Consider the following 20,535-nt stretch of genomic DNA (forward strand, 5'->3'; position numbering starts at 1 on the left):
GAAGAGCTGACCTTCGACCGGTCCAAAGATATGTAGACAGGCACCAGAGCCTGCATCCCAGACTCGTGCTGTGCCATCCCATGCAGCGGATGCCACCAGCTTATGATCCGGGGTCATGGCTGTCCAGAGTATACAGTCCGCATGGCCCGGCAGGTTATGAAGCAAGGACCTCGTCGGGACGTGCCAAAGAATGACACGGGGCAGGAACTCCGGCTCGCGTAGTTCTTCCTGAGTGGTTTCGTTCTGGTCAAAGAGTATGAGTACTGTGCCATCTGGGCTGAAGGAACCGAGCTCCGCGCCCTTGAAGCAGAGGCTAGGGTCTTTTGCCTCGTAGCCTGACTCGCTGACGGCGCGTTTGCCCTGCGCATCGAGCTCCTACAGCTTCACCTCCGGCGCAATATCGCCAGTTTGTGATGCCAGGAGGTAGAGATTGAGTGTGCTATCCTCCTTGTTGGTGTTCCCGAGCACCGGAGCGAATCTCAGCTTTTCGATCAGATCCCAGCGAACAACACCTCCAGGCGCGTCAGTAGCATAGAAAGATGAGTGTCTTATACTCGTGTGGGTGGCTCTCAGCCCGCCCGGGATTGACTCACATTTCCGAGAAGAGGTAGGAACCACGTAAGTTGTAAGCTGTCGTCTGAGACCAGCAGTCTCATCTCCTTTGTATAGCATAATCAGGTTGTGGGTTTAGGGGGTTATGTTGTACACGGGTTTGGAAGGATTCCTTGCAAGATAACCGCAGGATATCGCTGCATAAAACGGAGTCTTTGATCCCAATCTCACAGGAGGAGTATCATCGGAACTACACCATCTTGGTACGAGGTCTATCATAATGAAAAAATGGTATGACCGGAACTGGCATTGATGGCTTCATATCATGGCTTGATTGAGGAGACAGAGAGTCAGAAGTGCTTGTCAGGAAACGGAAACAGAGGGGCCGCAACTGAGGCAAAAGTGGCCTCTGGGTCTATTCACTTTTGTGTTACTGAGGTGTGGTCAGTGAAGAAGGGAAGGGGCTCCTTTGAGCAGAACATTTCAGTATCATCTTGAAAATCCGTTACAAGTCAACAAGTAGCAACTCTCCATCAAGCTTACTACACCACCACCCACAGGCTCTCCTCCTCCAACAGCACTTTCTCTTCTTGCACACTTCCTACCACCTCTTTGACCGACTCCACCACCAACCCCAACCACCGCTTCACATCTTCCTCCTCACTGCCCACGACGCCCAACTGCAGCTTCCCTTCCTTGATAAACGAAACCACCTTGACCGGATACGCGGCATCGCCATGCGGATTCACAATATCGACCGCACACTCCCCTCCCGCGAACGGCATGGTGTCGAAGTCCTCGAAGTCCTGGTGGTGCACGATCGAGTCGAACGAACCAGCCACCGGCCACGAGGGTGGTGCGCACTCCCGTGCGATCTTCTCGAAGCCCACAAAGTCGTGCGCCGCGGACTCGGCGCTCTGGCGCTGCACGGCGCGCAGGAGGTCCGCCGCGGTCCAGTCGCGCTGGAAGGTGACGCGCACCGGTGCGAGCTGGTAGCATGGGCCGACCACCTTCTCGATGCCCATCAGGTCGTTGAGGGTGCGGCCGGTCGTGACGTTACCGAACGCAACATCGCACGTTTGCAGGAGGCGGGCAAGGGCGAGGGCCCATGAAGCCGTCAAAAGGGTAGCAGTCGTGGTGGCTGTTGTCTCTTGGATGGTGGTGAGGTCGAGGTCCAGAGGTTGAGTGTGGAAGATAGATTTGGCGGCGAGGGACTTCGGGCCCGTTGATGGGAGGACGCTGAGCGTCGAGTCGTGGAGGAGGTTCTTCCAGTAAGCCAAGGCCGGGCTTTGGGTTTCCGCCTTGGTGATGTGCGCCATGTATGCGGAGAACGGCAGGTGGTCGGCCGGCTGGGTGCCGGCGTAGAGAGATTCGAGGTCGCGGAGCAGGTGCGGCAGGGATTCACCGTCGTATTGCGCGTGAGACAGGCCGAGGACCAGGGCCTCGCGGCCGTCGAGGGCGTCAACATGGAAAATCTGAAGGAATGGCGAGCCGAGAGGGAAGTCGGAGGCAATGTGGGTGTTGCACAGCTCGATGATGTATGTCTGCAGGTCGTCTTTGTCGGCAGTGTGCCGCGTCAGAGGGGTGGGGAGCTCGTTGACCACAACCTGGTAGAAGGTGGAGTTGTCTTCGACGAAGACGGTCCGGAGGATATCGTGGGTTTTGACCAGATCACTGCATGCGCCTAGCAGGCGCTCGCGATCAACTGCCCCCTGCTCGAAGACGAGCATGGTGTATTGGATTGAGGTGCGCGGGGCGTGCACGGTGGCACGGATGTCCAGCGCTTGCGAGTCGGTGACAGGCAAAATATCCTTGATGGACCAGGTCGGATCGGCGAGCTGAGGACGGATGATCTGCGACAAGAACTGCTCGACGTCTGCACGGCCGAGCGTGGAGAAGGGCTTGTAAGGCTGAGCCTTCTTGGCCTTGGAGGCTTGATCGACCCTCAACACCCGGGCCGCATCACCTAGGCGCATGTGTTGGAAGATGTCTGCCACTGACAGATTATGGCCTTGGCGCCGCAGGCTGGAAACCAGCTTCATTGCAAGAACCGAATCACCACCCAGACGGAAAAAGTTATCGTCCACGTCGATCTCCTCTTCGCGCAATCGAAGGATCTTGGCCCAAGCGGATCGCAGAATCTTCTCGGAGGGTGTCAGATTGGTGTGGATGACAGTTGTGGCCCACGCCTCCTTTATACCATTGCGGATCTGGATTAGAGCCTCCTGAGAGATCTCAGAGGCGAGCTCGTTGACAAGCGTGTGGTCGCTCTGTTCCCCTTGGGCAGGCAGCTTGTCAACCACAATGTATGCGGAGGGAGACATGTAGGAGGGGAGTGAGTCACGAATGAACTTGTCGAGCTTCTTCAGCGCGACAGCAACGCTGACAGGGATCGTCGCACTGAGAATGGTGGCCGACTCGCCGGAAATGTCCTGTGGCGTCGGAAGGATTGAAATGCTCTCTTCATCGGAAACCGGCCGCTCAACCAGAACAACCAGCTCAGGTCCAGCCTCATCCAGAGACTGACGGACGGCAGCCGCAGCGCGGATTTCAGCCGGAAGCTGTCGGTTCAGGTGCAACTCAATGTCAGCAATGTCCACGGCATGTCCTTGAATGGACACGACGTTTTCCTTACGACCGACGAAGACCAGGCTACCATCCTCGCATAGCTGAACCATGTCACCAGTTGACTGTACGGTACCACTACGGCCATCACAAGTCGGGCTTCCTGCCACCAGCCAGGCCGGAGATTCGACCGTTTCGCCAGAGACAAAAGCGCCTTCGAGCCAGAGCTCTCCGACACAGCCGATTGGAGACAACAAAGCGGGATTGCGGGCGTTAACCACCCAAGGAACAACTGCAGACGGGTACCTTGATCCCTGCTTAATGCTAGCATCCGCACGGAGGCGACCCGAGGACGCATCGCGGGACAGCGGAGGTATCCGGTTCCATTGCCAGATCTGGTTCAGCTCGGCCTCAGGGAGACACGAGATCTCCTCGATGCGCCGCTGCAGGCCCTTGGTCAACTCGACGCAGGCCACCTCCAGCTGCACAAGCATGCGCTTCATCTGCGCAACTTCGATCAAGCTGCCGTCGAAACTGGCACAGATTCGGAAGCCACCCTTGCGCACGGCGCATCCCAACATAAGCGGGTAGGGGTTGAAATGCAGGGCTTCCCGAACGACATCTCCAATTTCGAAGCCCAGGTCACTACCCACGTACTCCGGTTCCAGTTGGACGACCAAGCCGGTGCCGGCTTCACATGCGTGCTGGGCGTCGTGGCTTACTTTACGGATGTTCTGCATGCCCATGTGCTGATACGGGACACGGGCCAGAATAGTCTGTTGCACGCCTTGCAGATAGGCTTCTACCGTACTGGTACGGCTGACATGGATGCGGACAGGGAGTGTGGCAATCAATGGACCGATAATGCTCTCAACGCCTGGAAGAGCAATATCACGACCAGTGAGCGTCTCGCCGAACACAACATCGTCACTGCCCGAGTACTGCGAGGCCACAAGCGCCCAGGCACCGCGGATCAGCGTAGCCATGGTGAAGGGCCACTTGTCGGCTGCCTTAAGCGGAATCATATGTTCAATAAAGGCATCGGGAGTAGGCATGAAGTCTCTGGAGGGCAGACGAGGGAATTGAGGACCAACGGCACCCTGCAGCTCGCGTCTCCAGAACTCATGCATCGCAGCCGCATCGGTATCGTGCACGTACTTGACAAAATCGCGCATCTGTGCCTGGGGCTCGATCTCCTTGGCGCTCAGCGCGTCGCTGACGTCCTTAAGCACCAAAGGCTCAGACCATCCGTCATACACAACGTGGTGAATAGTCCAAACCATGTGTCTGCCCTCCTTGCCATCATCCACAATCGCATAGCGAGCCAGGCTTTCTCCCAGATTCATTCTCTCCTCCCGATCGCTTTCGAGATATCGCGCCAAATCTGTCGTATGTTTCCAGGTAATGTTCTCCTTGAGGACCACCTGCTGAAGACCGGGGTCCTGCAACTGCACCAAGCGAGTGCGCAGAATTGGCTTGGCAGCCACGGCTTCCTCCCAGGCCTTCTTCCATGCGTCAAGGTCGATGTGGGCCGGAATGCGCGCGACTCTCTGTGCCACGTACAACTTGACTGATTTTAGCGAAAATGTGAAAAGCGACTCCTGCGTGGGTGTGCAGGGGTAGATATCCTCGACTGCGGTCGCGTCCACTCCACACGCGGCAGCCGCTTCGCGACAGGCACTCTCGACATCCTGCGAAATCATTGAAAACGGTGGTAGTTCGGCACGCTCTTGAGAGTCGCAGATCTGAACAACACCGGCCATTGCTGCAAGAGTAGGGTGGCCAAAGGTGTTGGCGACAGTCAAGTCAAGGCCTTGTTCGCGGCAGACTGACACCAGTCTCATCGCCATGACGGAGTCGCCTCCGAGTGCGAAGAAGTTGTCCTCAGGCCGGATGCCTTCAGCGTCCTGTTTCAAGACGAGACTCCAAGCCTGGCGCAGGCGCTGCTCGAGGTCAGTCAACTCCCGGCTGGTGCCATTCGTCTCCGCGCCTTGATCTAACTGCCGGATGTCTACTGTGGTACCGAATTGGCGGAGTCTCTTGCGGTCTGTCTTGCTGGAAATCAATACTGGGATATAATTCACTGGGATGTAGACAGTGGGCACCATGTATCGCGGCAGGACCTTGGCCACATCTGCATTAGCTTCAGAAAGCGCCTTCTGCTGCTCCTCTGACAGCTCAGCCAAGCTCAGGTCACCTTGCTCCTTTCCCTTAAAGGATTGGAACGCCACGAACGCAACCAAGGTAGCCTGGCCGCCGGACCCCTGTGGCACAATCACTTCAGCGATAACGTTCGCTTCCGAGGGCAGCCTGTCCTTGAGCTGACTCTCGATCTCACCGAGCTCCACACGCTGTCCACGCAGCTTGACCTGCGTATCCTTGCGCCCCACGAAGACAATACCACCCGAACCATCGGGATCGTACCGTCCCAGGTCACCCGTCTTGTACAGACGGCCCCGACGACCCTCATGGCCATTGTGGCCCGCAACCAGCCACTTGGGGTCCTCGATAAAGACAGTGGCCGTCTTCTCGGGGTCGTTGAGGTAGCCCTGACCCACGATTGGGCCCTCGACCAGAAGCTCACCGACAGCGCCGACAGGCACGAGCGTGTCGTGGTCGTTGGGATCAGTGATCCACATTGCTGCACCGTTACCGGGTCCGATGGAGATATAGTCCCTGCCCGTTGCCGCGCTGCTGTTGACCGTGCAACCAATTGTGCACTCGCAAGGACCGTAGCCGATGATGATGCGGGTGACTTGTCCCCACAGCTTCACGTCACGCGCTGAGACTGCCTCGCCACCAAGGCCGAGGCCGCTCAGCGATGAGATCACATCCGCATCCAGGATACGCGCTACCGACGGGGTCAAGCCAGCGTAGTTGATTCGCATGCGCCGGAACGCTCCGTTGATATCGTTAAGTCGGTCTTCATCTGATGGAATGCATAAACAGCCACCATTGCTCAAGGTCAGCAGCATGCTGTCGATACTGACGTCGAAGGCGTAAGAAGCAAAGTCCAGAACTCGAGATTCCGGTGTGTATCCAACGGCTTTGGCACGCGGGATTGCACTGCTTGTGTAAGTCTGATGGGAGATCGTGACACCCTTGGGTGTTCCGGTACTGCCGGAGGTGAAGATGATGTACATCAGAGTGGTCGGCGGTACGGTGGGCAACGCCGGAAGCTCCTGGTTAATGTCAAAATCCCGGAAAGTGTCTTCCTCCACCACCAGCACCGGTCCGCCAGGGAGAATGGAGGTCGCCAGGTCGTGCTGCTTGCGGGATGCCAGCATCATCTTACCGCCGACCTGTTGCGCCATGTTCTGAAGCCGAGCCAGGGGAAGTGTGGGATCCATGAGTGCGAAAGTCGCACCAGCCTTCATGGCTGCAAGAACGGCCACGATTGTCCACCGAGACTTTTCAAAGCAAATGGGCAGGATGTCGTCCAGCTGGAGTCCCATCTCCTTGAGCTTCCACGCCACCTGCGTGGAGTACCGGTCGACCTGAGCGTACGTCAGGTTGCCGTCCCAGGATGCAATGGCCTCGCTCTCCGGGGCTTTCTGCGCCCATTCCGTCACCATCTCGTGGGTGCAGAAGCTGTATGTGGGCGGCAGGTCGTGGTTCCAGCGCCAGATTTCGTTCAAGTCGGAATTTGTTACCCGGAGGCACTCCTCAACAGAGCTCTCCGGGTTGCTTAAGCATCGCTGGACCAGCTCCGCTAGTTTCGTGACATGTAACCTCACCGTGAAATCTAGCACACTTGGCGAGTGCCATACCGGCCGGATCTTGAGCATGCCATTCTCAAAGCCAACCTCAATATGTATAAGATCCTGGTAAACGTGTTGATTAGCGCCAATCCGCATCCGTGAAAAAAAAAATAGACCAATGCATCCATACCTGCTCGGAAGCCTGTGACAGTGTACCGGTGCTTAGTAACAGCGACGCCGGTGTCGCTGGCGATTGAGCCTGCGAAGCCGCAGCCATGTGTTCAGCGATTGCGGCAGAAACCTGGGCGACAGTACTCTGCAATCCCGGCATTACTTGGGCCGATGATAGCGATGACTTGTCCCCGCCGGAATACCCCCAATCGAAGCGGATCTGGCCGTCTTCGCAGGATTGTAGCAGCAGGATCATCCATGATTCTAACAGAATCTCTTCTCTCGTGCCTGTCGGAGTGGTCGTAGTAGTGGTGGAAGAAGATTCCAGGCCGGCAATCTGGAAGAGGTGGAACCCGTCGCTGTCGACTTGCGACAAGTCTTGTTGTTGCGACATGATGACTCTAGCTTAATATCCCTTGCTGAAGAAAACAGTCAACACAAGGGGGGTCATGCAAATTATCTCCTCCGTCGTCGCCTGACAGTCCAGCTGGTGGTGGGATGCGATTCTTCAGGCGAGAGAGGAATTTGTGTATAAAGGAAGGAAGGAAGGAAGGAGGTGGTGATGGGTGGGGGAAGGTGGGAGGGGGGAAAAGAAAGGTGGGATTTATTGAAGGTGTAGCAGCGCCAAAATAGTCACCGCTTGGGCGAAGTCGGCTGCACCAAACAGGAATTATGGATGCGTGGAATTTTTTCCCCACTTCATTCTTCAGTCCGAGCCGCGTGCCGGGTCGGTGGTGGAGATTATCTTTTCTCGCATCTTGTCCTGTCGGACGGAGACGGAGATCGGAGGAGAGATACTTAATCTGTAGACTATTTTATTTTCATCAGGGGAGGAGGGGACTAGTAGGTGCTCACTCAGGACAGTTGGGATGCAACTTGTTGCTGCTTGGGAGAAGGTGCTATGGATCGGTGACGCCTACAGCTGATGCTATCACTACCACTACTACATACTATACATGGTAGGTACCTAATCTACCCGACCCCCCTCTCCGAATGTAAACACTCCGTATAGCACACGCGATGGAGTCAACCCGGTGCCAGCCCATCCGACACTCAGTGGGGCGGAGGAGATTGATAAGATGTCGCCTGACCAGAATGCGTAGACGGCGTTGAACGTACTCCTGAGTCCAACAGCCGTTGAATGTCCTTTGCTGGGTACTGAGTACTTGGCCCTCTTCGGCTAGCGAAACTGGATTTGAAGAGATTTTTATTGTATCACTGCGGGGTGGGGGGGGGGAAGTTATCAATCAGTGATAAGATGCTGTGCTATTCTCCCGGTACGGTACGGTATGGCGTGGATGGGGCTGCGGAATGTTACCGGTCCTTACTGTACGGAATATGCGCCTTGGCAAGGAGGGGTAGATTCTGTTTGGGAAGAAATTACAAGTGATGAGCTTGTGTTTTGATTGCTCAGAGGATTTAGTGAGGGTCACGAAGGGCTTGCAAACTTCAGTGCAATTGCGCATTCTTCCAACGTATGTTGTGTGCAAGGCCAGCTTAAGCACCACGTTCCCTGCACATGCGGGTTTCCCGGCAGGAAACCTCAAGGTCACGCAGCCGCTACATACAACATCTTAGACATACATCAACATATTCCAACTTTGAAATGTCTATTGTCTACAGAGTGTAGAAAAAAAAAAGTATCAAAGCACTAACATTACACGCACGCTAAAAGAAACCAAGAACAGCAAACATCCTCTATCAGTTCTCCACCACCGTACGCAGGTAACTCATCACCCGCTCACACAGGAACTTCCGCGGCTCCGCCTGATCATCATTACTGAGCGCGTGCGAGGCATTCGGGATGAGTCCGCTATGCTCATCATCCCAGATCTGCACCTCGCCGTTGTGGTTTGTGGCGTCGCGCCAGCGGGCCATGAGCTTCTCCTTGTCGATCCAGTCCGGCACCGCCTGGTCGGCGCCGGAGAACAACACCATCAGCCGGTGGCGCAGCAGACCGGAGTCGCGGATGCGCCCAAAGGTCGTCTTCAGGTGCTCGTCGCTCAGATCGGAGCTGAACAGGTCGTCCTCCTGCGGGGTGGCGGGGCTGTCCGGGCTGACGAGACTCAGGAAGCGACGGGCGCTGATGGGGACGTTGGCGCCGTAGCAGATGTTGGCGGTGACCTCGAGCGGCAGGATGGTGTCGAACTTGGGGTCCTTGTCGCGCAGGGCTTCGCGCGCCATCGCTTCGGCCTGGTCGTAGACCGCCTTCACCTCGCTGGGCGTCTTGCCGTTGAACCCCCAGTGCAGGACCCACTGGATGGCCTCGCGGTCGGAGACGGGCGCTTGCATGATGGCGCCGTCCAGCGGCATGCGCTCCAGATGCTCGAGCTCGCTGTCGAACCGGTGGTTGGTCGTGAATGGGTTGGGCCGGTGCAGGTAGTGCAGCACGCACTGGCTGCCGGTCGAGTGGCCCATCAAGACAATCTTGCCTGGGCTGCCGTACTTGTCGGTTTTGTAGTCCCGGATGTAGTTCAGGCACTGCGTGATCTCGTTCGTGTCGCGGTCCAGGTGGCCCAGCCCCCACGAGTTGTACGAGGAGGTCAGGTTGAGCATGAAGATGGAGAATTCGCTCTGCGCCATCGCGCTCGCCATGTCGGCGACGTAGGAGGTGGTGCCAATGCCATCGCCTAACCCGCCCACGAAAAGGAGACTGTGTGGTTGGCGGACTTGACCCGTTGTGTATTCGAAGGTAACAAGGGTTTCGGTCTGTGAGAGTTGAAAGGATGAGATTGTCAGTTTTGCCGTGGAAGTCAAGTGTCTGCGGAGGGGGGGGGGAGATGGCGCGAACTTACGAAGTGGTGGAGGATACCGGGGATACCACCCTTGGGCCAGAATTTCGAGTACATGATGAGCTGAGCTCTTTGATATGAATGATGTGTGGTGAGTGGTAGACAGATGAAGGGTGATTGACTTTTTCCAGAATCCCTGCAGAAGCGCTCTCGCTCACAGCTGGGTTGACTGGGGTAGATGATGCCAGCGGTGGCCTTTAAGAAAACAAACCTAACCCCCTCCGTTATCGCGTAATTGTGGAGAATCGCAATGGGCCACGTTCTGCTTTTCCTCGCTTCGATGTGATCTCGTAGTATTTCTGAGACCGGCAGTTGTTGTGTGGTTTGTTTCATGAAGTGATGGTACGTAAACCCGACCTGATCCGACCGACCCGCCATGCCATCGCTTATCAATCAGTACACATCGTTGAATCCAAGGTACCCAAGTCCGACGGATGTGGGTGATGCCGGACGCTGAAACAACCTTGGTAAGCCTGGAAGTGAGTGACCATAATCAGTCTTGTATTTTTTCATCACATTTCGCTGGCTGTGAGTGAATGGGGATCCGGTGAAGGGAAAGAAAAATACACGATTCCACCGGCATCAGGTACCCATAACTATCTGAAACTAGTCCCATACGACATCTTTACCACGTAAGGGTAAGTAAATCGCTTCCTGCGGTTCCAGGTCTCGGGCCCTCGCTCTGGATCTAATCAGATTCTCCGACTCAAGGGCGCCAAAAAAAAAAAAAAAAGGAACAAGCCACCCGGACTTCAGCTATCAGATCCGCTTTTGTCTAATCTGATCCAAACTCAACCGTTAATTCCTCATGTGCCTGTCATTGATCTGACAGCAGTTGAACAGGCAAGAAGTTGGTCTTTCAACTCACAAGTGACTTACTCACATCACATAGACAGGTAGACTACATCCTGAATACATATGTGGGGCTTGACGCAGTCAATGTACAGCAGCAACAGTACCTGCATCATACTACGACTACCTCACTTTTCATGCAAGCAACTAGCAAGACTCCCTGGGCAACCCAAATATCTGGGCCGCGCCCACACCTTCTGGTTCAGGCGGTTCCCGATTCTCCCCTCGGCATCCGAGGCATATTGCCGCCTTTTCAAGCATACTGCAATGACACAACAGCACAGTCAGAAATTCGAGGGTATCTGAGTATCTGATCGCGTAGACATCGTGAACAACAGAAAATAGAACGGTTGAAAGGATGAGAGGCGCGTGAGTGAGTAGCCAGGCATCGCAGGGCTAAAACGCCGCACTGCCCGGAGGATTTCGGCAGTACACGGAACAATTGGTGTAAACGCTGCAAAATGGAGACGAATGCCCGGCAACTGAGGCACAAACGGTTCCCGTTCCCGTTCGCCTTCAGAATCCGTCACGGGCCCCTCCCGATTACAAACTGCTGGGAAAGAGATGAGCAAAACTCATACAACGGACAATGCTTATACCACTATAACTTTCATACAGAAAAGATCACAATATATCTTCCCAGCTATCTAAAATCTCTTGTGTCCAGAGCTCCCTCGGTCTCTCCCAGACGCTTGAACTGTAAAAATATAAATTGAACGTAGATAAAGCTCCAAATCACTAGAGCCGACCGGTTAGAGATCCTTCCACCCCCAACGCAAGGACTTACCTGCCTCAAACTTGATTTGATCAACAAACACAGCGAAGCGCCGCAGAGCGCTCTCCACCCCCGCTTCACACGGGTGCAGTACGGCGTGTCCCGCTGGCACGGCCGGCTCGATATCCTTCCCCAGCGAGGACTGGAGTAGCTTCTGCAAACTCTCCAACAAGGCCAAAAACTGCCTCGCGTTGTGACCGATTAGCGTGCGGACCAGCAGCGTGGTCTCCTTCTCATCGAGTTCCATGCGCCCCAGCTGGGATGGGCTGCGCAAACAGATATACTGCGACAGCGGCTGCTCAAACGCGAGCATTGTGGAATTCAGGAGCGCGTTGGTACTCGTGATGCTGTAGGCTAGGCCGCCAGCCTCGAGGAGCGTCAAGCACTGTTTCGCCAGTGCGGGCAGCATCGCAAAGGACGTCTGCGGGTTGCTGCGGCAGCTTTTGCATTTCACCATTGCTTTGCCGTGGGTGACGACCCGGTGGACGAGGTCCAGGATAGTGGCGAGCTCGATGACCGGCTGCAGGTCTTGACATTCGGTCATGATCTGCAGCAGGCGGATCGAACATGAACAGCTGTTGTCCATCCCGGAAATGGCTTCTCAAGTAAACTGCGGCAAGGGGAGATTGAGCAGTAACAGGCTCATTAAGGTTCAGTGGTCTCGGTGGTTAGGGTCATCGCTGCATTGAGAACCATAGAATGGAGTCCCAGTCGTAGCGTTGGTGGGTGCTCGAGCCATAATGAGATCACAATTCGCCTCCGCTGTCGCCGCAGGGTTGGGCTTGTGAACAACAGACCACGAGTAAGTGGCGGACCCTGCATCTGAATGCACATGCTTGGTGGTGGAGCCCTGATGGCAGCCCAATCAAAGCACTGTACCGGTGAGGTACTCGAACAGCCTCACCTTATATCACTCCCGGGAGACAGGCTCTGTTGACTTGTATCCCTGAGGCAAGCCAATTCATTGTGCGACGTAGTATGCTATGAGATCCCCGCCGTTGTTACACAGCTCACTCAAGGACATGCCATATTGCGCAGGCAACAGCTTGGAAACTTGATCCTGGGGCTCCTACTGCTTTGGATTTAGTATGTTGCGTCTGCCACCACTATTCTGGTCTAGAGCAACGTCAGCTTCGCTCTTCTAGGCCTCTCTAGCGAAGTAGTTTCCAAGTCAGTTCTACCTGCTCCAGTTGACTTGAATGTTCCAGGATTCCACCTTTAGCCTCAGTGTGTTTCCGTACAGATTTACAAGCTTACCAGAAACAGCATCACTTCTGTATTGAATTGACGGCCAGGAACTGTCCTCCTAGTAACCCTATACTCACTTTATATGCCCAAAAATCATGACCGTGCCAGCATTTTGATCTTCAACATCACCAGCTCCAACCTCTGATCGGTCTCCATTATCATCCCCAGCCTGCCCCGAGCTGCAGGAACAGCCAGAAACTCCTGCGTGCATAATCGAATACGACGCACAGTCATCTGCAACTCCGATAGTCGGATGTACAGCATTTGTGTGATGAAAAGGAATTTGTCCTCGAATGGGACACAAAACCCTCCGATCACCAATGGGCAAGCATCCACGTGGGTCTTCAGATAGAGACTATTTGCCCGGCAGCGTCTATAGTTTGCGTTGGCGAAGTTGGCGCTGGCGACGTTGTCGGGTCTGGTACCTGCAGGGAGTGGTCCGGGATACCCGGCGAACAATTGCTCTGCCAGACCGCTGTCGAGCGATAGGATGGCGTCAAGCGCGGTGACTAGACTATCAATGCTGACAACAACCATCATGAGAAGGTTGATCCAAGTACGAGTGCATATATTGCATTGAAGAATGGTGTGCGAAAGTTGCTGTAGCACGCGTTGGCAGTTTAAGATCGAGTCAATAGTAGCTGCAGGTCCTGCACGGGAAGCGAAGTTGTTGACCTGGATCAACTCGCGTATAATCGGCTCGTGGCATTGACACTGGTATTGGCAGGTATCCATAGTGGCGGTTGGCTTGAAGTGTTCAGGCACGTAGTTGTGAGCGCTGTTATGTTTGGGTGCTCGAGCAGGGAGGTTTTCCATTGGAGTCGTGGCCGGCTGTAGCCAAACGAAAGTATCCGTCTTCAAGGCTTCATCAGGCGTCCGACCCTCCGAAAGCCCATTGCCGCCATCGACAGGACATTGGCTGTGGCTGGGGAAATTGCTCGAGCCAAAATTGTAGCAATCGGGGGCTTGATCCTGAGATTCAGCACTAAGAAAACTTCGAGACGGGCTCCTGTCATTGACAACACTCTCGACCTTCGTGGTACCAAGGCTCAAGGAGTCTAACAGATCACGTTCCTGCACTGAATCAGCGACAGGATTAGACATGAATTCCTGCAACCAGTTGTCGGGAGATAGGTCGCCGCCGTCGGGAACTTGTTTCAAACTATAAGCAAGAGGCATAATAGGAGGGAAGGAACGGGGGTTTCATACTATTGGGATCCATGAAGCAGTCTTGATGTAGACTTGCATCCTCAGTAATCACACTCTTGAGGTTGTCGCTGAGATTGCTCTCAAGCGGTGTGTCCTCATCGACATCCTTATAGTTTGTCAAACCCCGACTGAGCTCATACACCGGCTCTGCTACCACTTTCTTTGTGGTTTTCTTGGGGTAGCCACGGAATCTCTTGTCCAAAACGCCTCGTGGATGCTTTTGATTCATGTCGAACGAGCCGTCATTTGTTGTCATATCTTTCTTCTTGGCAGGCCTTCCCAATCGTCTGGAAATGCTGTAGATACAGCTGTAGTTATGCTTTTGACATCTCAAACAGGACGGTTTCTCATGACTGCATCGGATCTTGGCCTGCTGGCAAGCATTGCAAGTCGTTCGGACCTTCACACTCTTGGGAAGGGTACCATTGGTGACCTGGGATGACTTGTCTTGATTCATCTTAAGCAACCCACAGATGAAGACAACGCTGGTGATGATAATTTCGCTCAAGGAAACAGAAGAAGTTATACAGATATTGAACAGCACGGTATTGAACAACACGAGCATTGGTAGGGGCTCTAGATCCCTAGAAAGAGGGAAATAACAGTATGACACGGTACATCCGTCTTTGCTATCTCAATACTACTGTCTAGGTTTAACAGCACATATACCGAGGCAGAACACCCAAGGTAACCATGGTGTTGCAGGTTACATAGTCATGTTTCACGACTAGTCGGGAGCATTGACCGGCCAGCTTATCATCACGTCCCTCATAAAGTAGAGTTCGGGCTGGCGAATCGCACGGTAAGCTTGCAAGTAAGGTCCAGTCGAGGGCTTGGGGTTCGTGAATGGAATGACCCTGACTCAATAGATGTCGAGGTCGCTTTTGAAGCACCTACAAGCACCGTTTACTCCCTGCCAAGCGCGAGAGAACAGCTCGGATCCGAGAAGGGGGGAATCCCGAGCCCTATCCGCTCGTGATCGTCATGTCCAGCGCCAGTCGACAGACCCGCTCAGTCCAAGGCTATAGGAGTCATTCGTGCTACATGCCCAATCAGTCTCGTCAGCCCCAGGTCTCTAGCCCCGAGCCCCCAGGGTTAGAGCCCCTTCGGAACCACACACTCACAGGGCTTTTCCCTAGTCTGTTTCCCCGCGGCGGCCTCCGTCGGAGCCTGTCATACACAGCAAAGCCTATATCACCCGCCACCGGCGCCCCGAGCCATCCTGTGAAAGAGTCAAAGATACGGAATCTGCGTGACACCACGTGTGGCAATGGGGCAGTACTATGCGCGGCCCTTGATCGAGTTCCGAGATCGACCGCCCGATTTCCGATGCTGCGGTCAGCCGCGGGTTGCATGGTTATCGCTCCCTCCAGGAGCCGCCTCGCAAGGCGCTCTTAATCGTCAGCCTGCATAAGGGTCTGTGGTGGGCTGGAGTATCACATCTTCAAGCTCATCTTATGATTTTCATGTGTTAGCGGATGGTGAAGAGTCTGGTTGCGTAACGCCTATCGCGACAAGGGAGACACATCAAAGTAGTGACAGCTTGGGTGTCCCTAATGTATGGTTCACGTCGTCAAACGTGTGGGATCTCTCTGACTTGCTTGGGTCATCGGACGAAGACAATGTTATGACATTGATTTTTTGTTGACTCTCCGTGGTTCAGCAGGCAGTGAACACAATGTCGAGAAGCAGAATAAACAATTCTTCGACTCAAAAGTCATCAAGATGGGATGATGCAAATGCTAAGTCGGCCGCCGACTTCTTGTGATGTGCAGAAAGAGCACAAGAGAGCCTGGAGTCCAGTTGACGATGCCGGCATCGCTATCTGCCCGAATAGGAAAGAGCAACAGCCGCGGGCTGGACGCAGCCGATAAGGGCGAGGTCCAATGACGCAGTTTATGCAGCCTGCTTACTCATCCCCATACCGTCTTTTCCGGAAGTACCGGACTTCTCACCAGGTACCGCTGGAGTCCCCCATCGTGTCAATTTTCCTTCTTTACAAAAAGTATCTCTATGGCATCAATCCAGTCCCCTGATCCTCTTGCTGAGGAGGGATTTCCCTCACGCTCGCCGCGGTATGCTGGAGAAGATACCACCCCGACCAGCCGGCAGGAGATCTGGGGCTGGTATGCTTACGGCATCGCCGCCGAGGTCTTCGCCGTCTGTGGTGTCGGTATGTCTCTGCTTTTCCATCTGCACTGCTCAATTCCAGCGCGAACTAACTTCGTGTCAGGATCGTTCCTGCCTCTGACCCTTGAACAATTGGCCCGCGAACGTGGACAGCTTCAATCCAGTCATCAGCCATGCGTCGGACCCAACGCTCCGTCGGGCGATAACAATGAACAATGCGTCGTTCAGTTGATGGGGTTGGAGATCACGACCGCCAGCTTCGCCATGTACACCTTCTCTCTGGCGGTGCTTGTGCAGGCCTTGACTCTGATCTCGTTCAGTGCGCTGGCGGATTACGGTATGACACAAACCATTCCTCTCCACGTATCAGCACTGACCATGAGACTTCATCTCTGCTAGAGAGCAACCGCAAAACGCTCCTCATGACGTTCGGCTTCGTCGGTTCCGTCACCAGCATGCTGTTCATGTTCATCTCCCCGCCGGTCTATGTCCTTGGCGCGCTCCTGGTGGTGGTAGGCGTGGTGTGTCTGGGGTCCTCGTTCGTCGTGCTCAACTCGTTCCTGCCCGTCCTCGTCGCACACGATCCATCCATTGCCGCACCAAGCAAGAAGACACCCGAAGAGCTGCACGAGCTTTACCCCGACGGAGAGGAAGATGAAGATACCTTCCGGACGCATTCCGCTCGCTCGCGCCATCACGACCAGGGCGAGTCCGGCGGATCCCACGCAACGAAGGCCGCGTCTCCCGAGCTGCAGCTGTCAACGCGCATCTCCTCCAAAGGAGTTGGGCTGGGGTATTGTGCGGCAGTCCTGGTCCAGATCCTCAGCATCCTTTTGCTGTTCACACTCTCCAAGACCCCCATTGGTAAATCCTCCGGCACGCTGCCCCTGCGCTGCGTGTTGCTCTTGGTGGGTCTGTGGTGGTGCGCGTTTACACTGGTCAGCCGGCGGTGGCTGCGCACGCGCCCCGGCCCGCCGCTAGAGGAGGCCGGCGGCGCGGTAGCAGCCGCACGGAGCAGCAGCAACAACACCGGCGGGGGCGCGTCGCCGCGCACGCGATGGCGGCTCTGGCTGAGCCTCGTGGGATTCGCCTGGAAGTCATTGTGGAAGACAGCGCGGGTGGCGGTGCGCCTGCGCGAGATGCGCGTGTTTCTGGTGGCCTGGTTCCTGCTGTCGGACGCGCTGGCAACAGTGTCCAGCACGGCGATCCTGTTCGCGCGCACCGAGCTGCACCTCAGCACCACCATGATCGCGCTCCTGTCGATCACCGCGACGGTTTCTGGCATGGCGGGCGCGTTCTTGTGGCCGATTGTGTCGCGCCGGCTGGGCCTGCAATCGCACCAGACCATCATGCTGTGTCTCGCGCTGTTTGAGCTCATCCCCTTGTACGGCCTCCTGGCCTACCTCCCCTTTATCAAGCGCTGGGGCGTGATCGGGCTGCAGCAGCCCTGGGAGATCTATCCACTGGCGGTCGTGCACGGTGTTGTGGGTGGCGGGTTGGCTTCGTACTGCCGGTCGTTCTTCGGGTTGTTGATTCCGCCCGGCAGCGAGGCCGCCTTCTACGCCCTGTACGCGGCCACGGACAAGGGCAGCTCGTTCATCGGCCCGGCCATCGTGGGCATGTTGATTGACAAGACAGGCCAAGTGCGCAGCGGGTTCTTCTTTGTAGCCGTCCTCATTCTGCTGCCGATCCCCCTGATCTGGATCATTAACGCCGAACGAGGCCGTGCCGAGGGCTTGGCGGTCGCCGAAAATCTGGCGGATCGGGACGATGGGGAGGAAGCGGAGGGCTTACTCTCAAGACGAAGCTGAATGTTCTCAGGAATGTAGGAAGGTTATATATTATAGACAGTCGATGCGATTAGTTTTACATGATTCCCAACACGAATGACGAAACAAGTTTACTCCAAACACCCCCCACCCCTCTTCCGCTCGCTCCTTTATCCTAGGAAAAGAAAATGTGGGACGCGGCTCATTCATCATCTACCACCACTACCATCCAGACTCCTACCTCTCCATTACTCGCCAACAAAGGCGTGCAATGTACCCACCGATCGCGGCCCTGAGTATTGTACCTAGTGACCCATTTGATGCGGGCGGTGACACTCCGCCCACCCTTCAGGGCCTCGAGCAATTCCTCGCGCACGGTCGACGAACTCCCGATCCGCGACAGGAAAGAGGATTGCAGCATGCCTGGGATTTGGAGGGCGGGGGAGGTGAAGAGGATGCGCAGCGATGGGTATGGACGCACCAGGAGGTACTGCAACGCTGTGTGTCAGTTCCAAGAATTCCTTCCTACAGCCATCATGCAGAAGAACAAAATGTAAAGAGAGGGGGGGTGGGGGGCAAGGGCCTACATTTTCATAGACCCCAGTCAACGAGCCTCGCCACATCGACTCTTTCACCTCGCGGTCTCGAATCGCCTCGTCCTCGACCATCGACCACGTCCGACTCATTGCCTGCCAGCTCCCGCGGTCCAGCATGCCCGCCGCGCTCGACACCGCGCTAGGGTGGAAGAGCGTCCCGCCGACCTCGTGCGTGACGTTTAACTCCCGCGGACTAAACAACTCGATCAACTGCCGGAATTCGTCTTTGGGACGCTCGTTGTCATCATCATCGTCGTCGTTGTCTTCGGTGCTGCCAACCTTCCCGCCGTTCAAGGTCCCAAAGTCATCTCCGGATCGACGATGGTTTGCGTGGCCGTTCTTCCCCATCATCTGCTCCAATTCTTGGTTGAATGTTTCGTGAGACTGGGGGTAAGTGAGGGGAGGTTTCCTTTTGTCCTCGTCGTCGAAGCGGACTTGCACCCCGCCTTCCTCTTCGACCCCTTCGTCGGGCTGGATGATCTCCATCGAGTCCTCGTCGCGTGCGTCCTCCGCTGCCCTGGCCTCCGCTCGACGCTGCTTCGCCTGCAAGGCGCGCAGCGATTCCATTTGCGCACCGTCCATTGCTAGGCCGGAGACGTCGATCTGGGCGCCGATGAAGTACCGTACTGTGCCTCGGCTGTCGCAGAGGGGGGCGCACTGGAGGAGGTTCATGAAAGGGGAGCCATCGCGGCGGCTGTTTTGCGGGCATTAGTGATTCTTGCCTCACACTTGTAAGATTCGAACATTTATGGAGCGGATGGTGAGCGACTCACTAGTTCAGGAACAGCTCTGAATGGTGTCTCCCGGCCTCAATTCCTTCACGGATGCGTCTCACGCTGTTGGGGTTGGTTTTTGGTCCCTGCAGGAACCGACAGTTGCGTCCCAGCACGTAATCCATGCCGTATTGGGTCGTGCGATGGAATTCTGGTGAGGGAGCCTTAACGAGGGATCGACACTGATAGAGCTATGGTTGGAGGGAAACCTACCCTCTGACGCGAAAATAATGGGATTATCCCGTCTCGACGGATCCGTCAAACAAAACACCTCTGCCAACGCGTCGGACGCGCCCTGAAACTTCGGCGGGAGAGTCCCGCGCACACGCTCCTCAACCACGCGGCTGGTTAGGCTGATACAACGGGCCGTGATGAACGCAGGAAGCTCTTCGGCGGTGAGAGCCTCCAGGGCCTCAGTGACACGCCGATGCAGCACTGGGTGGGCGACTTGGCCAACTACGGGGTCGGGTGTGGCGATTGTGGCTGGAGGGGCATCGATGACAGATCGCACGAGAGCATTAGCGTAGTCGATGGCGAGGAGGGCCTTGCGGGCTGTGAGGTAGTATGTCAGGAGTGAGAGCGAGCGCGGACGTTCCTCGAGCAGGAACTCGCGGAACCGCGCCAAATAGCTTGGATTACTGAGAATGGAGAGCATGTGCTCAGAGGAGAACATCAGGTCGGCGAGACGCTCAAGGCTGTGCAGAGGAGCGGCATCGTCGGCCGGCGCAGGAGCAATCAGGTCATACGAAAGACCTGGTTCTTCGATAGGATGGAACTGTTGCTGGTCGATGTCATTATTGTAGTAAGGATTGGGTTCATGGAGGAGAGGCAGCTCGTGGATCATGTAATTGCGACGGAGGGTCTTGAGGGACGGCTTGGGTGTCAGGTTCGGAGGCTGGTCTTCATGGTTGCGGGCTCGACTCGGGGGATGCGGAAAGCCAGCGATGAGCGCCTCCGGGGGTCTGCACACTGGTGAACATACAAGCGCTTCATACAATAATCTCACGCAAGGAAGACTGACGGTGAGGCCGGGTAGGTGTCAAGCGCAACAGTCGACGGCTCGGAGCGCAGCGACGCTGAGTCCATAAAGCTAGTGTATCGGTCCATCTCTGGTGCAAGGGGCTGGCAGCCTCCTTGGCTCGTGAGAGAAATCTTTCCCGTGGTTTTATATGCTCTGCTTTCAAATGCATTTTGACATATAACATCCAACCGGTCGAGGCAGCAGAAGGCAACCAACACTGGATGTATCGCAGAGCGAGAGAACTCAGAAGCATCGCAGAAGAGTGGGTGATCGACCGATGGCCTTCGACAGTCAAGTTGTCAACCACGCGATCGGGGCAATTGAGGATCTATGATGCAATGGTGCAGACAAAAGCAAGAGTTCGAACCGGTTCGTGCGATC

At 55.6% G+C, this 20,535-nt stretch overlaps 5 protein-coding genes across 5 annotated transcripts; 1 reads left to right on the forward strand and 4 right to left on the reverse strand.

The window, feature by feature from the left end:
• Positions 1–937: 937 nt before the first annotated feature.
• Positions 938–7,383, reverse strand: sidD (nonribosomal peptide synthase SidD; the record flags this gene model as incomplete). The annotated part of the gene is made up of 2 exons (XM_025578824.1): positions 938–6,941; positions 7,009–7,383. 2 exons carry the CDS (start codon positions 7,381–7,383, stop codon positions 1,095–1,097), a joined length of 6,222 nt encoding a protein of 2,073 aa, XP_025427018.1. The 3' UTR covers positions 938–1,094.
• Positions 7,384–8,636: 1,253 nt separating this feature from the next.
• On the reverse strand, positions 8,637–9,877 carry sidJ (putative siderophore biosynthesis lipase/esterase). The gene is made up of 2 exons (XM_025579811.1): positions 9,785–9,877; positions 8,637–9,698 (listed from the first exon to the last, which is right to left on the reverse strand). The coding sequence occupies exons 1-2, from the start codon at positions 9,836–9,838 to the stop codon at positions 8,691–8,693; spliced, it is 1,062 nt and encodes a 353-aa protein (XP_025427019.1). The 5' UTR covers positions 9,839–9,877; the 3' UTR covers positions 8,637–8,690.
• Positions 9,878–11,385: 1,508 nt separating this feature from the next.
• On the reverse strand, positions 11,386–14,322 carry BP01DRAFT_306898 (Zn(II)2Cys6 transcription factor domain-containing protein; the record flags this gene model as incomplete). The annotated part of the gene is made up of 4 exons (XM_025572260.1): positions 11,386–11,526; positions 11,623–11,983; positions 12,796–13,818; positions 13,853–14,322. The coding sequence occupies 4 exons, from the start codon at positions 14,320–14,322 to the stop codon at positions 11,386–11,388; spliced, it is 1,995 nt and encodes a 664-aa protein (XP_025427020.1).
• A 1,524-nt stretch (positions 14,323–15,846) lies between these two features.
• BP01DRAFT_328727 (MFS transporter) lies at positions 15,847–17,900 on the forward strand. Its single transcript, XM_025572956.1, has 3 exons — positions 15,847–16,038; positions 16,099–16,332; positions 16,395–17,900. Exons 1-3 carry the CDS (start codon positions 15,879–15,881, stop codon positions 17,804–17,806), a joined length of 1,806 nt encoding a protein of 601 aa, XP_025427021.1. The 5' UTR covers positions 15,847–15,878; the 3' UTR covers positions 17,807–17,900.
• A 66-nt stretch (positions 17,901–17,966) lies between these two features.
• Positions 17,967–20,240, reverse strand: BP01DRAFT_306910 (uncharacterized protein; the record flags this gene model as incomplete). The annotated part of the gene is made up of 6 exons (XM_025572264.1): positions 17,967–18,254; positions 18,352–18,594; positions 18,820–19,054; positions 19,134–19,284; positions 19,347–20,095; positions 20,155–20,240. The coding sequence occupies 6 exons, from the start codon at positions 20,238–20,240 to the stop codon at positions 17,967–17,969; spliced, it is 1,752 nt and encodes a 583-aa protein (XP_025427022.1).
• Positions 20,241–20,535: the final 295 nt, after the last annotated feature.

This window comes from Aspergillus saccharolyticus (genome assembly GCF_003184585.1).
Source record: "Aspergillus saccharolyticus JOP 1030-1 unplaced genomic scaffold BP01scaffold_54, whole genome shotgun sequence".
In the NCBI taxonomy this organism is placed as follows: domain Eukaryota; kingdom Fungi; phylum Ascomycota; class Eurotiomycetes; order Eurotiales; family Aspergillaceae; genus Aspergillus; species Aspergillus saccharolyticus.